The 20,022-nt window shown below is 41.4% G+C and overlaps 1 protein-coding gene across 7 annotated transcripts in view; it reads left to right on the top strand.

The window, feature by feature from the left end:
• Nucleotides 1-20,022, top strand: part of LOC131469666 (membrane-associated guanylate kinase, WW and PDZ domain-containing protein 2-like) — a 115,268-nt gene that overhangs the window by 65,274 nt on the left and 29,972 nt on the right. For all 7 annotated transcript variants that reach the window (XM_058644901.1, XM_058644900.1, XM_058644899.1 and 4 more), the window contains exons 5-9: nucleotides 160-388; nucleotides 1,303-1,382; nucleotides 13,652-13,709; nucleotides 14,694-14,815; nucleotides 15,712-15,894. In XM_058644901.1, coding sequence (XP_058500884.1) covers nucleotides 160-388; nucleotides 1,303-1,382; nucleotides 13,652-13,709; nucleotides 14,694-14,815; nucleotides 15,712-15,894 — 672 coding nt within the window. The remainder of the gene's footprint in view (nucleotides 1-159; nucleotides 389-1,302; nucleotides 1,383-13,651; nucleotides 13,710-14,693; nucleotides 14,816-15,711; nucleotides 15,895-20,022) is intronic.

Below are 20,022 nucleotides of genomic sequence, written 5' to 3'. Positions count from 1 at the left end.
TGTGTGCATCCGGGACTGTGTACAGAATGAATTTGAGACTAACTCTCTCTCTCTCTCTCTCTCTCTATCTCTCTCTATCTCTCTCTATCTCTCTCTCTCTCTCCCTCTCTCCCTCTCTCTCTCTCTCTCTGTGCGTGTGTGTGTGCTTGCTCGCTCCAGAGTCCAGTGAACACGAGGACAAGAGCACAGATGCCTCTGGGGAGATTGCTGTTGAGGTGTCCAGCCAGGCCCCAGCCTCCATGGAGCCCCCTACTGAAGGAGAAGAAGCCCCACATTCTCCCCCTAAATCTCCCATCAAGGTCCCAGATGTAGATGAGGAAGAGCTCGGCCCTCTGCCAGACAACTGGGAGATGGCCTACACCGAGAAGGGGGAGGTCTACTTCATCGAGTAAGAGGAAAAAAAGACGCCATATGAATCCATTTTGTGTTTTTCTTTTGAAAATCCCAATAGAGGGACTTTCTTCCCCCAAAACAGCATGTTCCTTCTATAGCCTGCGTATGAAAGGTTGACATTGTCTTACAGTTTTCTGAATTAAGACAACCCAGAAAGTAATATAGAAAACAAACAACTCCATTTGACATTTTACAAAGTCAGTCAAAGCTTACCTGTGCAGTTAAAGGTCTATAGCTCTAGTTTCAGATCTACTTTAATGGAACACGTTGGTGTTTTGTAGATTAAGTCCCATTTAGAGGAAAGACACCACTGTGATTGACAGCTGGTATCATCCAGTAGGAACCTGGTTGCAGCCGATGTCTGTGAATTTCCAGCTGCAAATCCCGTTCAGATATAGGCGCCACTTGGTTCCTCCGTGTCTGCATCTGTTGTAGAGTCTGTCATGTCTGAAAATATTTAAAAACTCAAATCCCTTGTAATGCAATTTACAAATGATGCCAGATTGTTTATGCATGGCTGGCTGTGTAAACCTCATAGTGCTGTTTGAATAATGAATGCAACTTAATGCTGCTAGTCAGACATACAGGGTCCATAAACTGTCTATAAATACACACATACAGACATGCACATCCCTGCAAACTGTTGACCCCTCCTTTCACCCGTACTAATTAGTGGCTGAGGGCTAATTAGTGGATTAATGACCATTAAGTTTACCATAGAAACACATGCACACACTCTGAGGTTCATGTCATTAGTGATACTCTACATTCATCTCTTTCTCTTATCCTCACTGTCAGTTTGTGCCTAACCTTTGTTTGCCCCCTTTCCTTTCATCATTTCTTTCACCTACACATCTCTTTCTTCTTCTTCTTCTTCTTCTTCTTCTTCTTCTTCTTCTTCTTCTTCAGTCACAACACCAAAACAACATCGTGGCTGGATCCTCGGCTCGCAAAGAAAGCAAAGCCACCCGAAGAATGCAGCGAAGACGGTGAGTGTGAACGACCTGTCGACACGTTTGCGTTCTTGTTTTGTGAGCTCTGTTACGCGTTGTTGCCGTGTGTCGTCGTCTTCTCTGTTCCTGCTGTTTGTCTAGCTGTGTTCTACACAAAGCTGTTCTTTACACTGTTTTCCTTCCTTGTAAAAAAGGAGAGCAAAAATACCTCAGCGTCTGAGGTGTTTGTTAGTCTTGTCTTCTTCACAGGTTCAGAAAGCAGTACTAACAAACAAAGGAGGATTATTTTGGCAATTAAATTGAACCTTTCTCGGTTGTTGATATTGGGAGGCGTCCGTTTGCATGGAACGATCTTGGCTCATGTGCACGTTTGGTTGAGAGAACTCGGTATTTGACATCGTGCAACACTTGGAACCAAAACAACGCCATTTTGGCAGGAAGCCATGCTGTTTAAATCCATAGACATATATAACCAGCAGCATATATACCAGGCAGAATGCCAGGCAACTTGTCTCCGACGGCTGTATTCATAAAAAGCGAAGATGATGAATAGTTGTTGTGCCCCGGGATACCAAAATCGTTGAGAACAAGCAAAGGGGAGAGCATTTTACTGGATCTTCAAAGATCCCAAGAGACAGCAGAGTTGGATCACTGCCCTAAAACATGCTCAAAACAAGCACAGAACATGGAGCAATGGGAACCCACAGACGGCCAAGTCTGCTTGTGTAGTGATGATGAGCAGGTACAGAATCCAAAGCTAACTAGCTTTAATGTCTTATTTATTTGACATGCTTCTATTGCGATGTGTAAGCGCTCTGTGGGGTAGAGTGAGGGAAAGTTTCACAGAAAGTTGAAGATGTAGGAATACTGGAGCAATGTAATCAGTTTGAGTCCCAAGATCCTAATTTGATCTCTCTATTCCGGTGCATTATTAGAAATATGAATGCTATGATGTTAAATGTTACAAAAAATAAAAAAATAAATTACCTCAAATTAGTCACATAAATGTGCTTTCTATTTAATTTGACCTATGCAACTCTAAAGGACAGTCATAGGCGATTATTCAAACTCAAACTGTAAAAAACCTGTTTGAGTTCAAAATATACAGCCTAGAAGTGCAACAGACAGGCGTGTGGAAGTGATTGTGGTTCTCCATAGACGGCAAAGTAACAAACACATATGCAGACTCAGCTGTTACAGTCGGGCAAGACTATTGTGTTAAAGTCTCCTGTAACCGCCAACGTCTGCCGTAACTGCAATAGTCTTAGATTTCTGCAGAGGACACAGTGAATGGCATCAGAGGAGATGGAGTTTATGAACCCATATCAGATATTTCAAATAACGATCAATCAGAAAATCAATGTTCTGAATTCTACTGCCCTACTGTACCTTTAAAGATTAAGACTGTTAATTACCTAATATTATTGTCAACAAATCGCACAAAAGATGAAAAAAATGTTGATTTGTTTCCGTCTAAATTTGGGTAGTTCAGTTTACAAATGAATTTGGTTTGCAAAGTAAACTAAATTGTCCCTCTGAAATAAATCAAAATAAATTATTTGTAATTAAATAAACTCAGTTACAGATGGATGCAAGTGTGGTTCCTGACCTTTTCAGTTTGTAGCTTCTTCTAATTTCCGATACTTCAAATTGTTTTGTCGTCCATGAGATGTGGGCAAATTAATTTAATTGGAAGTGGAAGTGAATCTATCAGGATAAAGAAACAAAGTCTGAAAAGTACGTTATATTTTGATGCAGAAATGATTTTTAAACCACGACTCCTGTATGAAATGTGTGCTGTGGTTCTCTGACAGGGTCCCAAATGACTGCTGCAGTGATTAACAGCTGCAGGATGGCGTATATGAGATTGAGTGACTCATTTATGTGTTTTTAGACAACAAAGGTCGTCTGTGGCGCAGAGGAATGTGCTATATTAGGCTGTAGCTACACACACTGTGCTCATTAATGGGATCAGTCCATTGTTTTTGATCTTTTCCTGGGATTTATTGACAAAAAGAAAATCAAGTGTAACTAGAACTTGTTTTTTTTAAGGATTGCTTTAAAGCCGTTTGAAATGGAAAAGGTTTTCTGTATGAAATAAATCTAAATCTCTGTGGTTCTTGGTGTGATCAGATAATAACAATGAGGTGATCTTACATCCCTGCTTCTGTCGCAGCCTTCAGTCGGCACATGAGTTAGTGATGGGATTCACCAGAGCGAGAACTCATTCACTAGCTTCTCAACTTCTCCTGTTATCCAACTCTTTAATTTTCTTCTTCCTCTAGCTTCTCCACCGCACTCCTTCACCTTGGTCTCTGTCACTCACCCTTTCGCTCTCCTTCTTTTCAATTTTCCTCTTCTGTTTATCTCTCTCTCTCTCTCTCTCTAATTCCCCCTCTTTCCCTGCACCCAGTCAAGAGCTGGACTGTGACAGGAATTCCAATAATGCTGCTCAGCTCTCACTCTGCACACACACACACACACACACACACACACACTGTTATCATAATCACAAACACGGCCAACATACTTCTGCATCATCTTGGCAAAGATCAGTTCTCACCAGAGCCAAGTTTCTGTCAACTTTGTCGCTCTGTGATCACTTATTTTGTCTATCAGTGCATCAATACATGCTGGGTTCAAACTCATTTGAACACACGCTGGTGACCTCTAACCCTGTAAGATAAGGGGTTAAGAGTCTTGGCCAAGGACATATCAGCATGCAGACTAGAGGAGCTGGGAAATCGAGTCTTGTGGTTAGAAGATGACCCGCTCTACCCACTGACCCACAGCCACCACAGTAAGGGCCGGAGCTAAATTGTACCTCTAGTAATTTACGCGGGAAGGTCAGTGCTTCCAGGGCTGCAGTCGTCTTTATCATAGCGTCAGCTCCCGCTCCTTCTGGGATGGCTGCAACGTAACATTGTAACTGTAAAAAAACAACAACATGGGAGGTGGAATGTGAGTGCTGAGGGCGCTGGCCCACTCCCTGCTACCTGATGTCTGATTCTGATCACATCATTATGTCACTCTCGTAGCTTAAAAATCTCCCAGCATCCTCCCAACATGAACATTTTTCACCATCCAAGACACAAATATGAATAATCAACCACCTGAGCAGATGAGACTCTACTTTCTCTCTCTCCCTCTCAGCTCACACGCACGCACACACACACACACACACACACACACACGCACACACACACACACACATACACACACACACAGGCAAATCCAAAAAGCGGCATGAAAAGGGATGGCATAAATGCTTCTTGTCCCCGCCCTGCCCTACACTGCAGCTGTATAGAAACAAACGCTCCCTCAGTCAGGTCTGACAGTGAAGCGTCACAGAGCCTGTTTTCAGATGAAGTTTGGAAGCGTTTTCTCTCCAGAGCTCCCCCTACAGTTTCACTGTCATGAAAACTGATCTCTGACGAACACTGAGCCGGCGAACACAAGCCGTGTAGCCATGTGCATGTCAGTCGCCATCGAGAAAAGGTTGCTTCTTCTTCCCTTCGACAAGGGTTTTATCTGATTCGTTTTTGCCGGCTCTGCCATGATGAACATCTAAACTAACACGAAGCCTGTCCCGGGAGTGTTTCTGTTGTGCAGTGAAGCAATTGGTGTTTCTCGCGAGACCTGCTCTTGCTGCTAACAGACAGTAGGGGGAGTGGAGGCGGCCCCCAATCTCCCTGCAACAAGACATTTAACCATTTAACCATCAAGAAAACAAACAAACTCAAACAACAAAAAGCACCGAACGTTGTGCACTGCAGCTTTATTTGACTGCTTTCTCTTTTTCCCTGTGTGTGTGTGTATCATTAGTGACTGGTCTTTGAGACGCTACTAAAAGTTAAATGAATAAATTGCCCCCTCCCTCTCTACCTAACATATTGTGAAGCTCTCTACTCACATGAATCGTCCCACCTGTCCTCACTGGAGGTGACATTAACAGGCCTCAGGTCTGCTGCTGCTGCTGCTGCTTCTGTCTCTTCTTCACCTCCGACAGTGAACTGTTCTACTGCTGCTTCAGCTGAGAGACCATTAAACAGCATCTGCTGACAGTGTCTCAAACATTAGTGCTGATGTAACGTGCTGCCGTCATTTAACACACAACCTTTTCTTCGTGTGTTTTAAACATGATGTTCCTCAAGCTTTATTTGTTAAACCCTGCTCTTTTCAGCTCCCTCAGGCCCGACCAGCTCCTCCAACTGGGAACCCCTCTGCAAAATGATGTTCTTGCATTCATGCCATGCACTTGCTCTACCATTTACTACAATTAAAAACACAAATGGTGGCGCTGGAGTAAAAGTCAGTAGGATTGATCGTTTTTTCTTACCTTGGAAACATCTCCAGTTTCACCTGCGCCCTTCATAAATGACTTGGTAGAAGGTCACGAACAGACAACAGAGCAGCGGTTATATTTAGACATTCTAGACATTGTGTCTGTCTGACTGAGGAAAGTAGGATATGTCAGTGACAACACGTGGCATACACGTAGGTCTTTTTCTCTCTTGATGCTTGACCGGTCCTCGGCAGATGATTTTGAATGAAAGGCAGTATGTGTGTGAGTGTAGATGTAGACACGTGCACAGAAAACAGGTTTCATTTCCAGGAAATGCCGCTTTTTTTCCAGCTCAGCAGCCAAACGGATGACAGACGAGTATAGAGTCGTTTAGCCCAACATGCTGCTCTCAAGTCTATTCATTGTGTTGTTGAATGAGGACCACAGAGCTTTTAGTTGTGCGCTGCTCTGCCGTTTCATGATGATTTAAAAGAATGTTCTATAATATAAGAGAGTGAGAGAAATAAAAGACATTCTATTCTTGTCCACGGTGACTTCACAGCAACACCTGCTGGTGCGGAGGGCAAATAACTCAAAGGAGGACTTGTTTGAAAAGGATCACAGTCCTACAGGAAATATTGCGCCTAAAGTAACAGGATGTTTGTGTTTTTGAAGCACAATGTGTTCATGATAAAGTGTTTTTTTGCTCATGGTGAGACCTCCTGTGTTTGTTGCAGGGAATTTGTAAAATGTGTTGTTTGTATGTTAACTTTTAGAAGGAAATGGCCTCAGTAGTTGTGTCAATTGTGACGTAGAGACTTCAAAGACTTATATTACTTGCAGTCTTTTTTTGTCATGCAAGTCGTGTTCTTTGTAACGCAAACCAGTATCTCCTCGTTTTCTCGGAGGAGGTAAGAACAGAGCAAGACAAGCTTCTAATCATGGCCAGTGTTGATTTCAGCTTTGACTTTGATCCCTACACTAGTTTCAAAGTGATCTCAGTTTGTTGCTGAAAATACTCATTTAGAGGAAGGAATCTTCACTCGGGCTGATGCCACGATGTCGAAAACCCTGTTTGAAACCAACAAGTGTGACGTGAGAAATGAGATGAAACGGAGATGTTGAAACCAAGAAATATAAGAAACGATGGCGTCAAAGGAAGCGTTGTTGGTGAGCAGAATAATGCCTGCGAGAGTGTCTCTGTGAGGAGAGCGGGAGACGAATAGAGATGGAGACGGTGTGTATGAGGAGAGCTGAAGTGCTGTCAGAGAGTGAAGCTCAAATGTGTGATGTCTGTTATTCCACTCAGTCATGTCTGGACCAAGAGCTGTTCTCTCTAAGTGGTCGTCTCATCCTCATGTTCTCTCTAGTCTTATCTGGTCAAAACATGTAGCTTTAGACTGTAACCTGTGAGCTCCAAGAGGAACAAACACGTCAAGAGTACATATGTATATATAAACACACCATGAATTACACATGATATTTGATGGCATGATTCTGTGTCAGTTTTTTGAAGGGGGGGAAAAGTGGAGATCTTATGCACAGCCTGACAGCGGGTTTATTTGTATTTAAGCCTCTGACCACTAGTTAGCAGCAGGCATTTGTCTTTACCTCCTCTCACTCCTCTATGGAGGCCCAGACATGACATGGGGGGGGAAGAAATTAATGCATGGCCACAAAATAGGTAAAACGTGCACACGCATAATATTAATTATTGTTAATTATGAATAACATTCTCATGAATTATCTGGAGAGCTGCACAAGTAAAGCGAGCGAGGGCTGAAGCTTCGGGACGGACAGAGTGTGACTGATATTATTCTAGGTTGGGAACGAGTTACAAAGATATTCTCAGAAGCCTGGCTGTTGGAGCCATTTAGAGGTTTTTTGTTTAGAATATTTTTTAAAGTAACTATATTTTGAGTTATGGTGGAAATTATGATTTATTATTACTATTATTAACATTATTGGGAATTAAGTGTAATGAAATATGAACCTAATTTAGATTCGGGATTAAGATTTATGTATTGTAGTGATTGATTCCTGCCTCACCTGTGAAAAGGGAGTGTCCAGGTCACGCTCCAGCTTAGAGAATGCCTTTTATAAGGAAGGCAATAGTTTTCTGACCGCATTAAAATGGCCGCATATATAGCGACATTGCTTGGATTGTTTTTTGGTTTTGTTTCCATGAAAAGTCAACCGGAGATTATTGTTTAATAAATATAAAGAAATCAAGATCAAAACTTTCTGTGCGTGCTTTCAAGGAAATGTGTGTGGGACTATCTGTGCCTCAAATGGAACAAGAAGGCTGAACACAGGGTTTGCCATTATACTGTCATTGCAAGTCGTGCAAGTCTAACCCATCGTGCCAAGGTTTGTATCCCCTGCTTCTGGAGGCGGGGTTACGTTGCTACCTGTAAAGTGACCTGGCTCTTCATATTCTGTTTAAATGCCTCTCTCTAATAATGATTCCTTACGATGCCAAGCTTTTGAGAATATCTCTGCAGCTCGTTCCCAATATAAAATAAAACTCAATCACACTTTAATCTCTTCCATCCAGAAGCTTCAGCCCTCTTCACTCGCTTTACTATTTCTATTATCTACTATTTCTATTTCTGTCTACTGTAATGAACATGAGAGAGGGCAGCTATGTGGACTTAATGGCTGTTGTGGAGATTTTGATTATCAGTCTCTGAAGTGAGTGATGAGTTAAGTTGAAAAGCTTTATTGAAGACAGCTCAGCACCGAAGAAAAGGAACAACGAGATGTTAACAGTTAGGCATCCCCTGTCATCCTGCCAGTGAGTTAAGGTGTGACTCCCCAGCTTAGAGGAAAGGCTACAGGTCAAGCTGTCCAGCGCCGTCCTCTACTGATGCCTCAGTCAACTGTGGGGAGAACTGCACTCCACTGTGTTATCACTTCTTTCCCTCAGCAGATGTAGGAGCAACAATGATACAAGAAAGAACACTCTGTCGAGGATTTATGGGAGCCAAGGTTGCACAGAGGCCTTATTGTGCGACTGTGTGATTTGTGAGTTACAGCTGGTCTGTAATGAGTTTTTAGGTTTGTATCTAGGAAGTGGAGTAGAGAGTAGACATTTAAAATGATTCAAATGTGTGAGGATAGGGGAGTGATGAATGGCTGACACTGTGTCTTCACCCTTTAAATGGCTTTTGAGGGTTAAGACTTGGTTGTAATGTTAGGGCTAGGCATATAATTAAGGTTAGGATACTAGGGGCTAGGGAGAGAGAGAGAGAGAGAGAATGTTGTTTCATGGAGTTTTTTGAATCATCGGGAGAAAATCATGAATACAGATCATGTGTGCATTCATTTTGCATCCAAACAAAATGGTGGAATTAAAAAGAAATTTGCTTTAACTCCTTATTTTTGTCTAAATGTTGCCCTAATCCCAATATATCCTAATAGATCATATTGTCAGCCCCTATATCAGTATAGGTATTGTAGTGCTATATTCTTGCCAGTAGACAAGTGTCTGACCCAGGGACACTTAGATAGAGTCGGGGATCGAACCTCACTCGACCCACTCAGCCACTGATCTATGGACACAATGATATTATGAATGTGTTCCTCGAGGAATACACTACGACAAAGAGGCAACATTACAGACCCTAACTGACCAGCAACACGACCATGTTTGCATGCTGCACGTTGACCAATGACCATACACGGTCATGTCTAAGTTTGGGCGTCTTGTTCCTGAGTCATATGAGGTTGTTGTTGCATCTGTTCCTGGCTGTGTGTTATTTAAGGAAACTTTGTGTGAGAGGGGAGATGAGTCATCTAATGCACAGAAGACACAACTGGACTTTATCTCTGAGAGAGAGAGAGAGTGAGACTAATACAGATAACTAACAACAAGCGTTCAAACACACTTGCAAGTCCCTCAGTGCTCATTCTATACACAGACGTGTGCTGAGACAAAGAGGATGATGCTTTCACTCATATAAATACAGTTCAGCCATCCAACGCACACACACACACATATAGCCTCATATGAATGCACAAAACACACACATACTCTCTCTCTCTCTCTTTCTATTTATTTTAATGGCAGGAAAAAAAGACAAGACAGGGCCCTCAGCTCAGGCAAAAAAAGACCACTTGTGGTTTCCATGGAAACTGTCTCCCTTTCACTTTAGGGGGAGGGCAAGCGAGTTTGTTCGACATTTAAGGTGGATCATGTACGGAGTTGGAGGAATTTTAAGGCGGTTTAGAGCGTGAATCCATCGAACTTCACCTCCCCGGAGACGACAGAGGTTGTTCGAGGTAATGGCAGTTTCTGCAAACGCTACAGCGGAGAAACAAATAATTGCAGCATCCTACTTTTTCACCTTGGGCTGCACAATCAGCAAGCTCAGTAGCCAGGTCACGCACATGCGCGCACACACACACCCACCCACACACACACACAGACACACACACATTCCTACATGGATTGTTGATATCAAGAACAAATCTGTTCATAATTACATTACAGCATGATGATGATGCCACAGTAGATTGGTACAGACCATGTCATTGTAAAAATAATGGAGCATGGGATTAGTTTGTGTGTGTACATGTGCATTTGTTACCTCTTTTTCTGTCACTTGTACAGAACTGAGGACTACTGTCAGGACCAGTAGTCCTCATGGAGGCCTGGGAAAATGTGCATATTTGGGTGAAGCTTAACTTCTCTAGAAATGACTGTAAAATCCTCACAGCTGTACTGGAATGAAAGTTAATCAGTGCACATCATGTAAACACGCACTGCTGAACATTCATAAATTGGAATTTGACATCAGATAAACACACAGTCCACAGTACGTTCTTCTGTGTCAAAATATTTTCACTATGTACAATATTTATACAAAAATATTCCTGTTCTTCTAAAAATAGCTCCAGTAAGTCTTTTTACAGTGTTTACGGTGTCTCTCTACCTGACTCATGTTTCAGAGAACCGGGGTTCATTCCATAACCTAAAGAGCGAGTCATGTGGATCTCACAGTCTTATTCAGTCTGATGGGAACTCATTTGACAATGGTGTAAATAATTGTTTATTACTGTACAGTGAGCTAAAAGTTATATCTAATAAAAATGCATTTACACATCTATGAATGTAGAATGTAGGAAGATTATAAAAAATAGAACATACACTCAGTAACCAGCATATATACAATATGAGGTTAATATTTACAGGAAATCAGGATTGTACATGAGATATTACAAATATATTATAAAATTGCAGTTTTTTATAGTTATATTGAAAGGCTTTAATAATGTATACATAAAACATGGTCAAACCAAGATCATTAAAATGACATAAACTAAAATGAATTTAAAAAGAATCTCATTAAACAATAACAGAACAACAGACTATGAATCAGTCTTTCAATTGGAAGGTTGTGGGTTTGATTCCCAATGTGTCCTCGAGTAAGACACTTAACCCCACGTTGCGTGTGAATGGTTATGAAGGATGTGTGATGGAAAATGTGCTGCACATAGAGTGTGTGCTGTATGAAAGTGTGAATGTGGCGTAAAGCAGCTTCCAGTGGTCATCCAGACTAGAAAAGCACTTTATAAATACAGACCATTTACCATTAACCTTACACACGCACTTTATTCCCACTGTTGTGCTTTTTTGTTTATCTTTAAACAGGGTTGTCAGCATAATGTGTGTGTGTGTGTGTGTGTGTGTTTGTAATAATCTGGCTCCTTGCTCCCTGATGACTCACTGTTGGTGTCATCATTTTCAATCTGTAAAACACAACTCTTCTGCTCCTGCTTGTTTTATTTCCCTGTGGAAAAGGCCCACTCGCAGACATAGTGGTGGATTTCATGAATCAGACGCTTCCTCTTATTAGACATGACGTGAAGAAATGTTAATATCAAGCTCACTGTAATGTTCGCTGAAGAATGCTAATCAGGAATGTTGTTTCTGTGATGATTCTGTGCGTGTGAGTGGGAGGGGAGCGGCTTGGCGTCGGTGGGTGTGCAGTTTTGTTTACCTTGGCTTTATAATGTGTCATCGGCCTTCTTGTGTTGATTATGCTTTAGTGAAGGCTGAGTGATTAAAATGAAAACTAATAGAGAGAGATAGAGAGAGAGATCATTAAGGGTTTGGGTGTGTCAGTGACAAACTGAAATAAATGGAATGGAAGAGTTGGGTAAAGATTATGGTAAATGTTTTCAGTGCCTTGATCCTGCAGCTCTTTAATGACAAGAGAGAGAAGAGATAAATCAGGAATGGATGAAATGAGGAGACAGAGACAGTTGTCATGGAAGCTATCCAGGAAAAAATAGTAGGTGGGTGAAAAAATTGACAGAAACAGAAAGTATTGTGACCTACAAGATTGTGTGCAGGGAGCAGCATTGTCGCCTTACAGCAAGACAAAGGGCCTTTCTGTGTGGAGTTTGCATGTTCTCGTCTCCAAACACAAGTAGTTTGGTGATTAGGTTAATTCCATTCATCCATCTTCTACCGCTTTATCCTCCACATGAGGGCTGTGGTGCAGGGCAAACATATAGAGATGGACAATCATTCATTCTCACACTCACACTCACACCTACAGGCAATTTAGAGTGTCCAGTTCATTTCTGCATGCCTGGTTCTCCCGGAAACCAGAGAACCAGCAGAACGTGCAAGAAAATAATGCCCAGACCAGGACCAGGACCAGGACCAGGCAAAACAGCAACCTTTTTGCTATGAGCCATGTGCGCCACAGTATGGCTCGATCAGATTAACTGGACACTCTACATCAGGGATCTCAATCTCAAATAACCTGGGGGCCTCTGTCTAGTCTGGTCAGTAAGAGACCGGTCAAAGGGAAAAAGGGAAAACTTTTTTGAGAAAAATAAATCAAAATAATAATATTTACAATGATATTTAATAGAATTTCAAAATAAAACACTTGGTTTTGACATGAAATGATAATAGTTCACAATATAAACTTATTTCTGATTCACACTTCTGAAATTGTTCTAACTCTTAGTGCTCACATGGCACGCATCTGTGCCGCAGGTGCACCCATGGGAATAGTAGAATAGAATAGTACAATTCCTTATATGGACATCCTGGGGGTGTGTGTTGATAGGTCACATATTCCGGCTTTAAAAAATGCTCTTTTTTTCATCCCCTTATGTGTTGATGAGTCAAAGTTAAGATTCATTTTATATCGCATTTTTTGTAGCGATAAAAAATAGCAATAATTGTGCATTGTGTGTCACAAAATTAGACCGTTTTTCTTTTCTTTGTGGTCATAAAAACGAGCCAAGTGAACTCGGATTTTAAAGGATATAAGACACTCTGTATTGCACTTTCTTATAACCTCTGTATGTTTAAACATAGCAATGGAAAAAAGCTCGTGTTCTAAGGGTCAATAGAATTTCAAAATAAAACACCTTGTTTTGACATGAAATGATAGATTGTTCACAATATAAATGTATTACTGATGCAAAATTGATACAGAATTATAGCTTTATACTAAGTGGTAAGCCACATGAAATTGATTGGGGGGGGGCTGCATGTGACCCGTGGGCCGCAAGTTTAAGACCTCTGCTCTAAATTGACCATAGGAGAATGTGAGAGTAGATGGTTGTTTGTCCTGCAGTGGACTGGTGGCCTGTCCAGGGCATACCCTGCTTCACCCCCTGTGGGGGATCGGCTCCATCAGCCTGTCACTCACCCTCATATGGAGGATAAAGCAGCAGATGATGACTGAGTGACTGAGTGAGAGGTTGTGTGCATGCGACACAAGCTGGGGATGAAAGAAAGAGAGGGCAGGGTGTGATGTGTGAGACAATTTAAATGTTCTTATCATCGTCAATGTGCCTGTGATCCTGCAGCCACTGCTGCAGATTCAAGTGCTGCCTCGTCATTAAAGGAGCACTTTGCGAGCATCTCGCTGTGAGCCCTGAGATCCGTGTGGTTTTTCCCCTCAGTGGTTCAATTTAATGTCAACATTCCCTCTTCTGCTCTCAGTACAAAGTGACTTCATTTGCCTCCTCTTGTTTTTCCTCTCAGAGCTGCCCTATGGCTGGGAGAAGATAGACGACCCCATCTACGGCAGCTACTACGTAGAGTAAGTGTCGCCGGTGACTTGGTGAACTCAGTAGTGAAAGTGGAAATGTATATCCGTGCTTTGCAACATCTTGGAATGAATTATTCATGGGTAAATTCTCATTTTCTGCTCGTTTGAATTATCTTTGACGGTGACATGCTCGACTGCAATAACTGACCTGAGAGCAGTGCTGATGGAATCTCATTAGATAATAAGAATGATTTCATGTGTTGCTTTGAAGGCGCTGCTCACTTTTTAAACATCACATTTGGTTTCCAGTCCAATCAAAATGAGGTTTAATTAGAGGTGAAAAGTAACTTGTTTACTCTGGCTGTGGCTTCAAATTACTCCAAATTAGAAACGCATATTATTCTTTATGTTTGCTAATTGTTTTATGTACTTGGTGCAAATTGGTGACTTGATTTTCAGTGATATTATGAAGAATAACTCCCCTCGTTCCTCTCAGGGTGAGTCATTTGATTTATAGTATCACTGTAACGGTGTATGAAGGGGACATTTCCAAACAAAGAGAAGCAACAAACCTGTTATTTCTGTTCTCTGTTGAAAACACTTTTGTTAGATTTTGAAATCTTGAACTTTGTATTGGCTTTTTTGTTTTGTTTTGTTTTGTTTTGTTCTAATTAAAGGCTCAAAGTTACTGTATCACTTAATTACACAACAGTAAAAGCTGTTTCCTTTGAGAGGAAAAAAAACAGCATAACCTGAGGGGAACATTTAGAGGGAGCTAACTCCAAATAATATGACTGTGGTGCAGTCAAATTAGATTAAATCACAGTCAAATAATGGAATATTTTATTAATAATAATGAATTGAAAATATGTACATCATACTTTTTTCTGGTATATGTGTGATATAAGAGATGTATATATATATATACATACATAGTATATACTGTATATATATATCTATGTGTGTGTGTGTGATTAAAATGAATGAATTCAAGCCCCTTTAATGTTATTTGTAATCTCACATTGTATCTTTTAGTCACATCAACCGAAGGACTCAGTTTGAGAACCCAGTCATCGAGGCCAAGAGACGCCTGGAGCAGCAGCAGCAGATTCAGAGTCAGGGTCTGTCTGCTCTACCATTGCCCACCATATACAGAGGTACACACATCATGGATCATGGTCTCTGAACAGAGCATATGGACAAACTCACTCAGTTGCACAAAATGTGAAAACGCCAGGACAGCAGAAAGGGAGGGGCACAGGACCCCCTGAAAGGCATTTTTCATTATTCTCCCTAAGACGTGTCACAGAGTTGGAGGTTTAATGAGTATTTGATGGGGCAGATGCTCACAATGTCACATGAATGGAGATCACTGGCAGTGAAGGAGACAGAGAGCACACTCACCCTCAGGCCTTTCCAGGCATATCAGGACGTGCTAGACCATGCACTGCATCAACTGAGTGAAAAGTGGATATGTCTAATGAGTCGGCTTCACTGTAATAAAGGGTAACGTTTGCTTATTGGTGTTTACATGTCCAGGAATTCATTCGCCACTTATTTTTTGACATAGGAAAACAAATTAAAGTATGAAACTGCACTTGCTTAACCTTTAGACACAAACAGGGGCCTGTTGTATTCAAACTAAAGTCAAATGAGTTCACACAGTGCTGATTAAGTCTGTCAGCTCCACACAACTCTCCAAGCAGTGGTTAGATCTCGTGTTGCCTGGCGACATCACTGCGCTGCACAGAGGAAGCGATTTGTTTTATGTGAGGACAGACGGAGGCAACTGTGACTCTGTGCTAGTCGAGTGAGACGACTGCACACAGGATGGAGTATGACAGAAGACACAAAGAAGTGAAATCAATTTGACAGGATAAATGCTTCTTGCCCCCACCCGCCCCTGCGCTGCTGCTGTGTACACACAAACACCCCCCCTCAGTCAGGTCTGATAGTATTGTTTGGCTGAGCCCAATTTCACATGAAGGACGCAGCACACGTATACAAAGCTTTAGGTTTTCTTGATGTTGATGATACATCTCTCTCCCTACAGAGAAGCCATTATTTACGAGGGACCCGACCCAGCTGAAGGGCACCTTCCTGTCCACAGGCCTGCAGAAAAGCAACATGGGCTTTGGCTTCACGATCATAGGAGGTGACGAACCTGACGAGTTCCTGCAAGTGAAGAGCGTAATACCAGACGGACCCGCCGCTCAGGACGCAAAGATGGACACAGGTAATGACTTAAACCTACACACACACACGCTCTGCTCTGTGGTTGTAATTCTGCAGTGTTTGTGTTGGGCCATATTTTGTTGTCTTGAGGTCCAGTTAAGGTTTTGTCAACCAACAGAAACAGATGTATTCATCCATATTAAACACAGGTCAGGCTTCTCATCGCTTAAACCTTCACCAGGGAGGGACCAATAGAGATGGACAAACAAAACAAACCTGCTCTGTGGAAACAAATATACCATCAATTCATAAAAATGTGAATTTTAGGGCTCTTTTTCCACCTTGTGGTCCATTGTTGTTGATCATATTTTGTCTTTATTGGTCCAGTGTGGAACGTTTAGGAGCTTAATGATAGACATTTCATATACTACCCCTAAGTATGTTTGTATAATTACTTTAAAATAAAACTTTGTTTTTAGTTTCATTGCCTTACAATAAGCCTTTTATACATACTTGAGACAACAGCCTTGTTGCCATCTTGCAGTGCCATGTTTCTATAGTAGAATGGACATAATTATGTTTTTAAACTATTTTCATAATCAATTAATTGGTTTTTGTGTTATTTAGTAATTAAAACAAGTTCTCTGATTGTTCAGCTTCTTAAACGGGAATATTTTTTGGTTTCTTTGATACAATTAACAACGGCATCTTTAAAACTAATTAATTTTGGTTTGTGTACAAAAAATGCTCGGGAACATCATGATTTCCAGGTTTGGGAAACACGGATCAACATTTTCAAAATGTTATAACATTTTATGGAACAAACAACTAACGACACATAAATCTATTATGAATAATCGTTAATTGCAACTCCAGTAAATAGGAAGATTAGTTAGAGAAGGGGAAGGATTAAATAAACTTACTGTCTGCTTCTTCCTATTCCATTTTTTACAATTTTGATTGTCTTTTGTTTAAATGTTTTGAAATAGAGCCTTCATTCATTCATTCACTGATTCACTCATTCATTCATCTATTCAAATACCCAACACATAATCAAACAAGGAAGAGGAAAGAAACATCTGAGAGTGATAGAGTGGAGATACTTGTCTTTTCTGAAGGCCACTGCAGTTTCTTGCACAATAGAAGGGTGAGCGTCCTCTGCTTGTTGCAGTCTGCTGTCTCACCAGTAGATGTCACTAATTCTTACACACTGAATCAACAAACACAAGTGTTCAAATTCCCTGAGACATATCCAAAATTAATGGCATTAATAATGTTAATGCACTTGCTGTGTTGGCCAAACAAAGGTCAAAGCACATCTTAGAAATTAAAATCTTAGCGGCGGAGGTTTCAGAATCCCCAGAAATATCAATCCATCTTGTCAGGGGACGTTTTCAGCCCTTGGTGGCAGATTTGGGGCGACCTATATTTGTGCCTGTGGCACTGTGTGTCCCAGACGAGGACTCCAGTTTCCTCTCAGCACATTGTGTGTCCTCTCTCGGTGCACCTTCAACAACACACCAACTCCAGCTACTTCATTAGGGGAATCATTTCTACTTTTACAGTGACTCTACAGGTGCGGCGGGATTAGCCCGGCACCGCTGGTCTCATCATTATTGAAAATCAGTCATACTCAGGTACACCAGTGCCATGAAGCTGCCCCATGCTCGCCTCTGTGTTTTGCTCCATAACCCGGCGCATGTGGCGGTTAGAGACCCCGCTGCAGTTTATCCCTGCAGCAACCAGCATGTTTAAAACATCACACCTCTCCCTGTTTATTCAGTGTACATCTGCTGGAATGAAAGACTCACTTATTCTCTATTAAATCTATTCTGAAGACACATTTTTACAAGTGTGCTTTTACAGGAATCGCTGTGTGGACTTCAGAACTTTTTAATGCTCTTGTGGTGTGATGTTTTTATCTGGACTTTGTTTCTTATTATACTGCATTTATTGTTTTATGATGTTTTCTTTTATGTTGTCTGATTCCCATCCCTGCTTTTAATTGCTTCTGCTCGGCCTTTTATTTGTGCCCTGTAAAGCGCGATGTAGCTGTGGTTTTAAAAGGTTCTGTGTCATAAAGTTTCTAATGAAGGTGACAACGACAACAGCATTGATGATGATGATGATGATGATGATGATCTTAATTTTTATTATTATTAGAATTAGTAGATACAAATTGGGATGTTTTATCCACAGGTTGATTTTCAACTCTTTAGTTTTACAGAGGTGTAGTGGCGTGCACCCTTGCCTCGGGTCACCAGTTTGAATCGTAGGTTGCATGGTGGCACCACCTAACCCTAACCCACAGCAAGAAGGCGCTATGTTCAATTCCTGGCCTGGGACCTTTCTGTGTGGAGTTTGTTTTCCCGATGTCTGGGAACATCTCCCACACCAGTCCATCACAGAGACACACATGGAGACAAACAACCATTCACTCTCACACTCACGGTCAAATTAGAGTGTCAAATTTACCTAATCCCCTATATTGCATGTTTTTGGACTGTGGGAGGAAGCCGGAGAACCCGCAGAAAACCCACGCACACACAAGGGGGCAAACATGCAATCTCGAACCTGGGTCTTCTTGCTGCAAACACTGGACACTAAATTCCCACGTGTGAATGGTTGTTTGACCTGTCCAGGATCGTTCACATTATGTCAGCTGGGATTTACTCCCGCTCCCCCGCGACCCTCATGCGGAGGATAAAGTGGTCGACAGTGAGTGATTTTACAGAAACCTGTAATTCTTGGTCTAATCTCAAAAAGTCGAGGTTCAGCGATTGATTTACTGTGTGAGGTTTGATGTGAGCTCTACTGGCTACACTCTTCTTCTGTGTCTCTTCTTTTGTCTCCCACTTTGTTTGTTTAGTTTTTTTGTATCTTGAATGAATCTCTTTCTTTTTTCTTTATCTATAACCATTTCTCTTTGTCTATCTGTCATACCCTTTATAATGTTGTTGTTATCGCTCCACACCATCTGACACTTCCCCTCTGCTTTCAGCCTCAGCATATTTTCTTTTCCTGTCTCTTTCTACCTCTCTAGTTTTTTTTCTCTCTCTCTATTCTGTCTCTGTGTTTTCATTTCTGTCTCTTCATCTTGCTCCTCTCTGCTCTGTGACATTGCCAGAGCTGCTCACACACACACACACACACACACACACTCACTCACTCACTCACTCACTCATGCACACAATCACACTGTCACATGCGGACACTCTCTGGCTCAGATTAGCTGGCCTGTAGAGCCATGTGGCATTGCTCTTAGGGATTGTGTAGGATTGTGCATGTGGCATAAGCAGCATTTGTGTGTGTGCACATGCTCAGAGGAGTGTGTGTGCGTGTGTCTCTGTGTTTGTCTCCACAGCTGTGAAATAGAGGATTTGAGGCAGCTGCATTTGTCGTGGGGCTGTAACTTTGCGCATATTCAAACGACAGCGGAGCTGACACAGAGTGTCCAGTGTCGCGTTAGTGAAGTCAGTGTCGCCTCGTTGGTGTTTGTGTGCAGGTGAAATGCGGTGACATTAGACTGCATCAGTTCTGGTGTGACCCGACGTATCAAACTTTTCTTTCACACGGTATCATAACATCGCATCAGAAAAATGCAGCAAGATTCAGAGCAGTTTTTATTTGCAAATGTGAAAGTGCAGCCATTAAAAATATGAACGATGTCCATGATCAGAGGGTCTGTGTGAGAGACAGAGAACCACAGATGGTTGTCATGTTCACAGAGACACTGACCCCCCCCCCCCCCCCCTCTCTCTCAAATCATTCAATTCAAAAGAGTTTTATTGCCATGGGAAACATACGTTTAAATTGCCAAGGCAAGTGTAGAACTGTCATGAAACAAAATTGTGTATTATTAAAGACAAAAATATAAAAATGCCATCAGAATAAAAATACGGCGCTTTTTTTAAAAGAAAACATACATAAGATAAGATAGTCCTTTATTAGTCCCGCAGTGGGGACATTTACATCGTTACAGCAGCAAAGACAGTAAAGATAAAGATAATAAATAATAAACATGCATTACCAAAAAAAGTACAATATACAAAGATATTAACACTAAGACTATAAAAAAAGTTAAAATAGAATGTGTAATTTACATTATAGACAGAATATACACAGTATGGGCTTGATATTTACATTATAAACAAAGATTGAACATGGGACGCTATATAGGTATATTGCA

Source organism: Solea solea, chromosome 12, assembly GCF_958295425.1.
Source record: "Solea solea chromosome 12, fSolSol10.1, whole genome shotgun sequence".
Taxonomy (NCBI): Eukaryota; Metazoa; Chordata; class Actinopteri; order Pleuronectiformes; family Soleidae; genus Solea; species Solea solea.
Note: the sequence above shows the minus strand (reverse complement) of the source record. Positions and strands in the feature narration are given on the sequence as shown.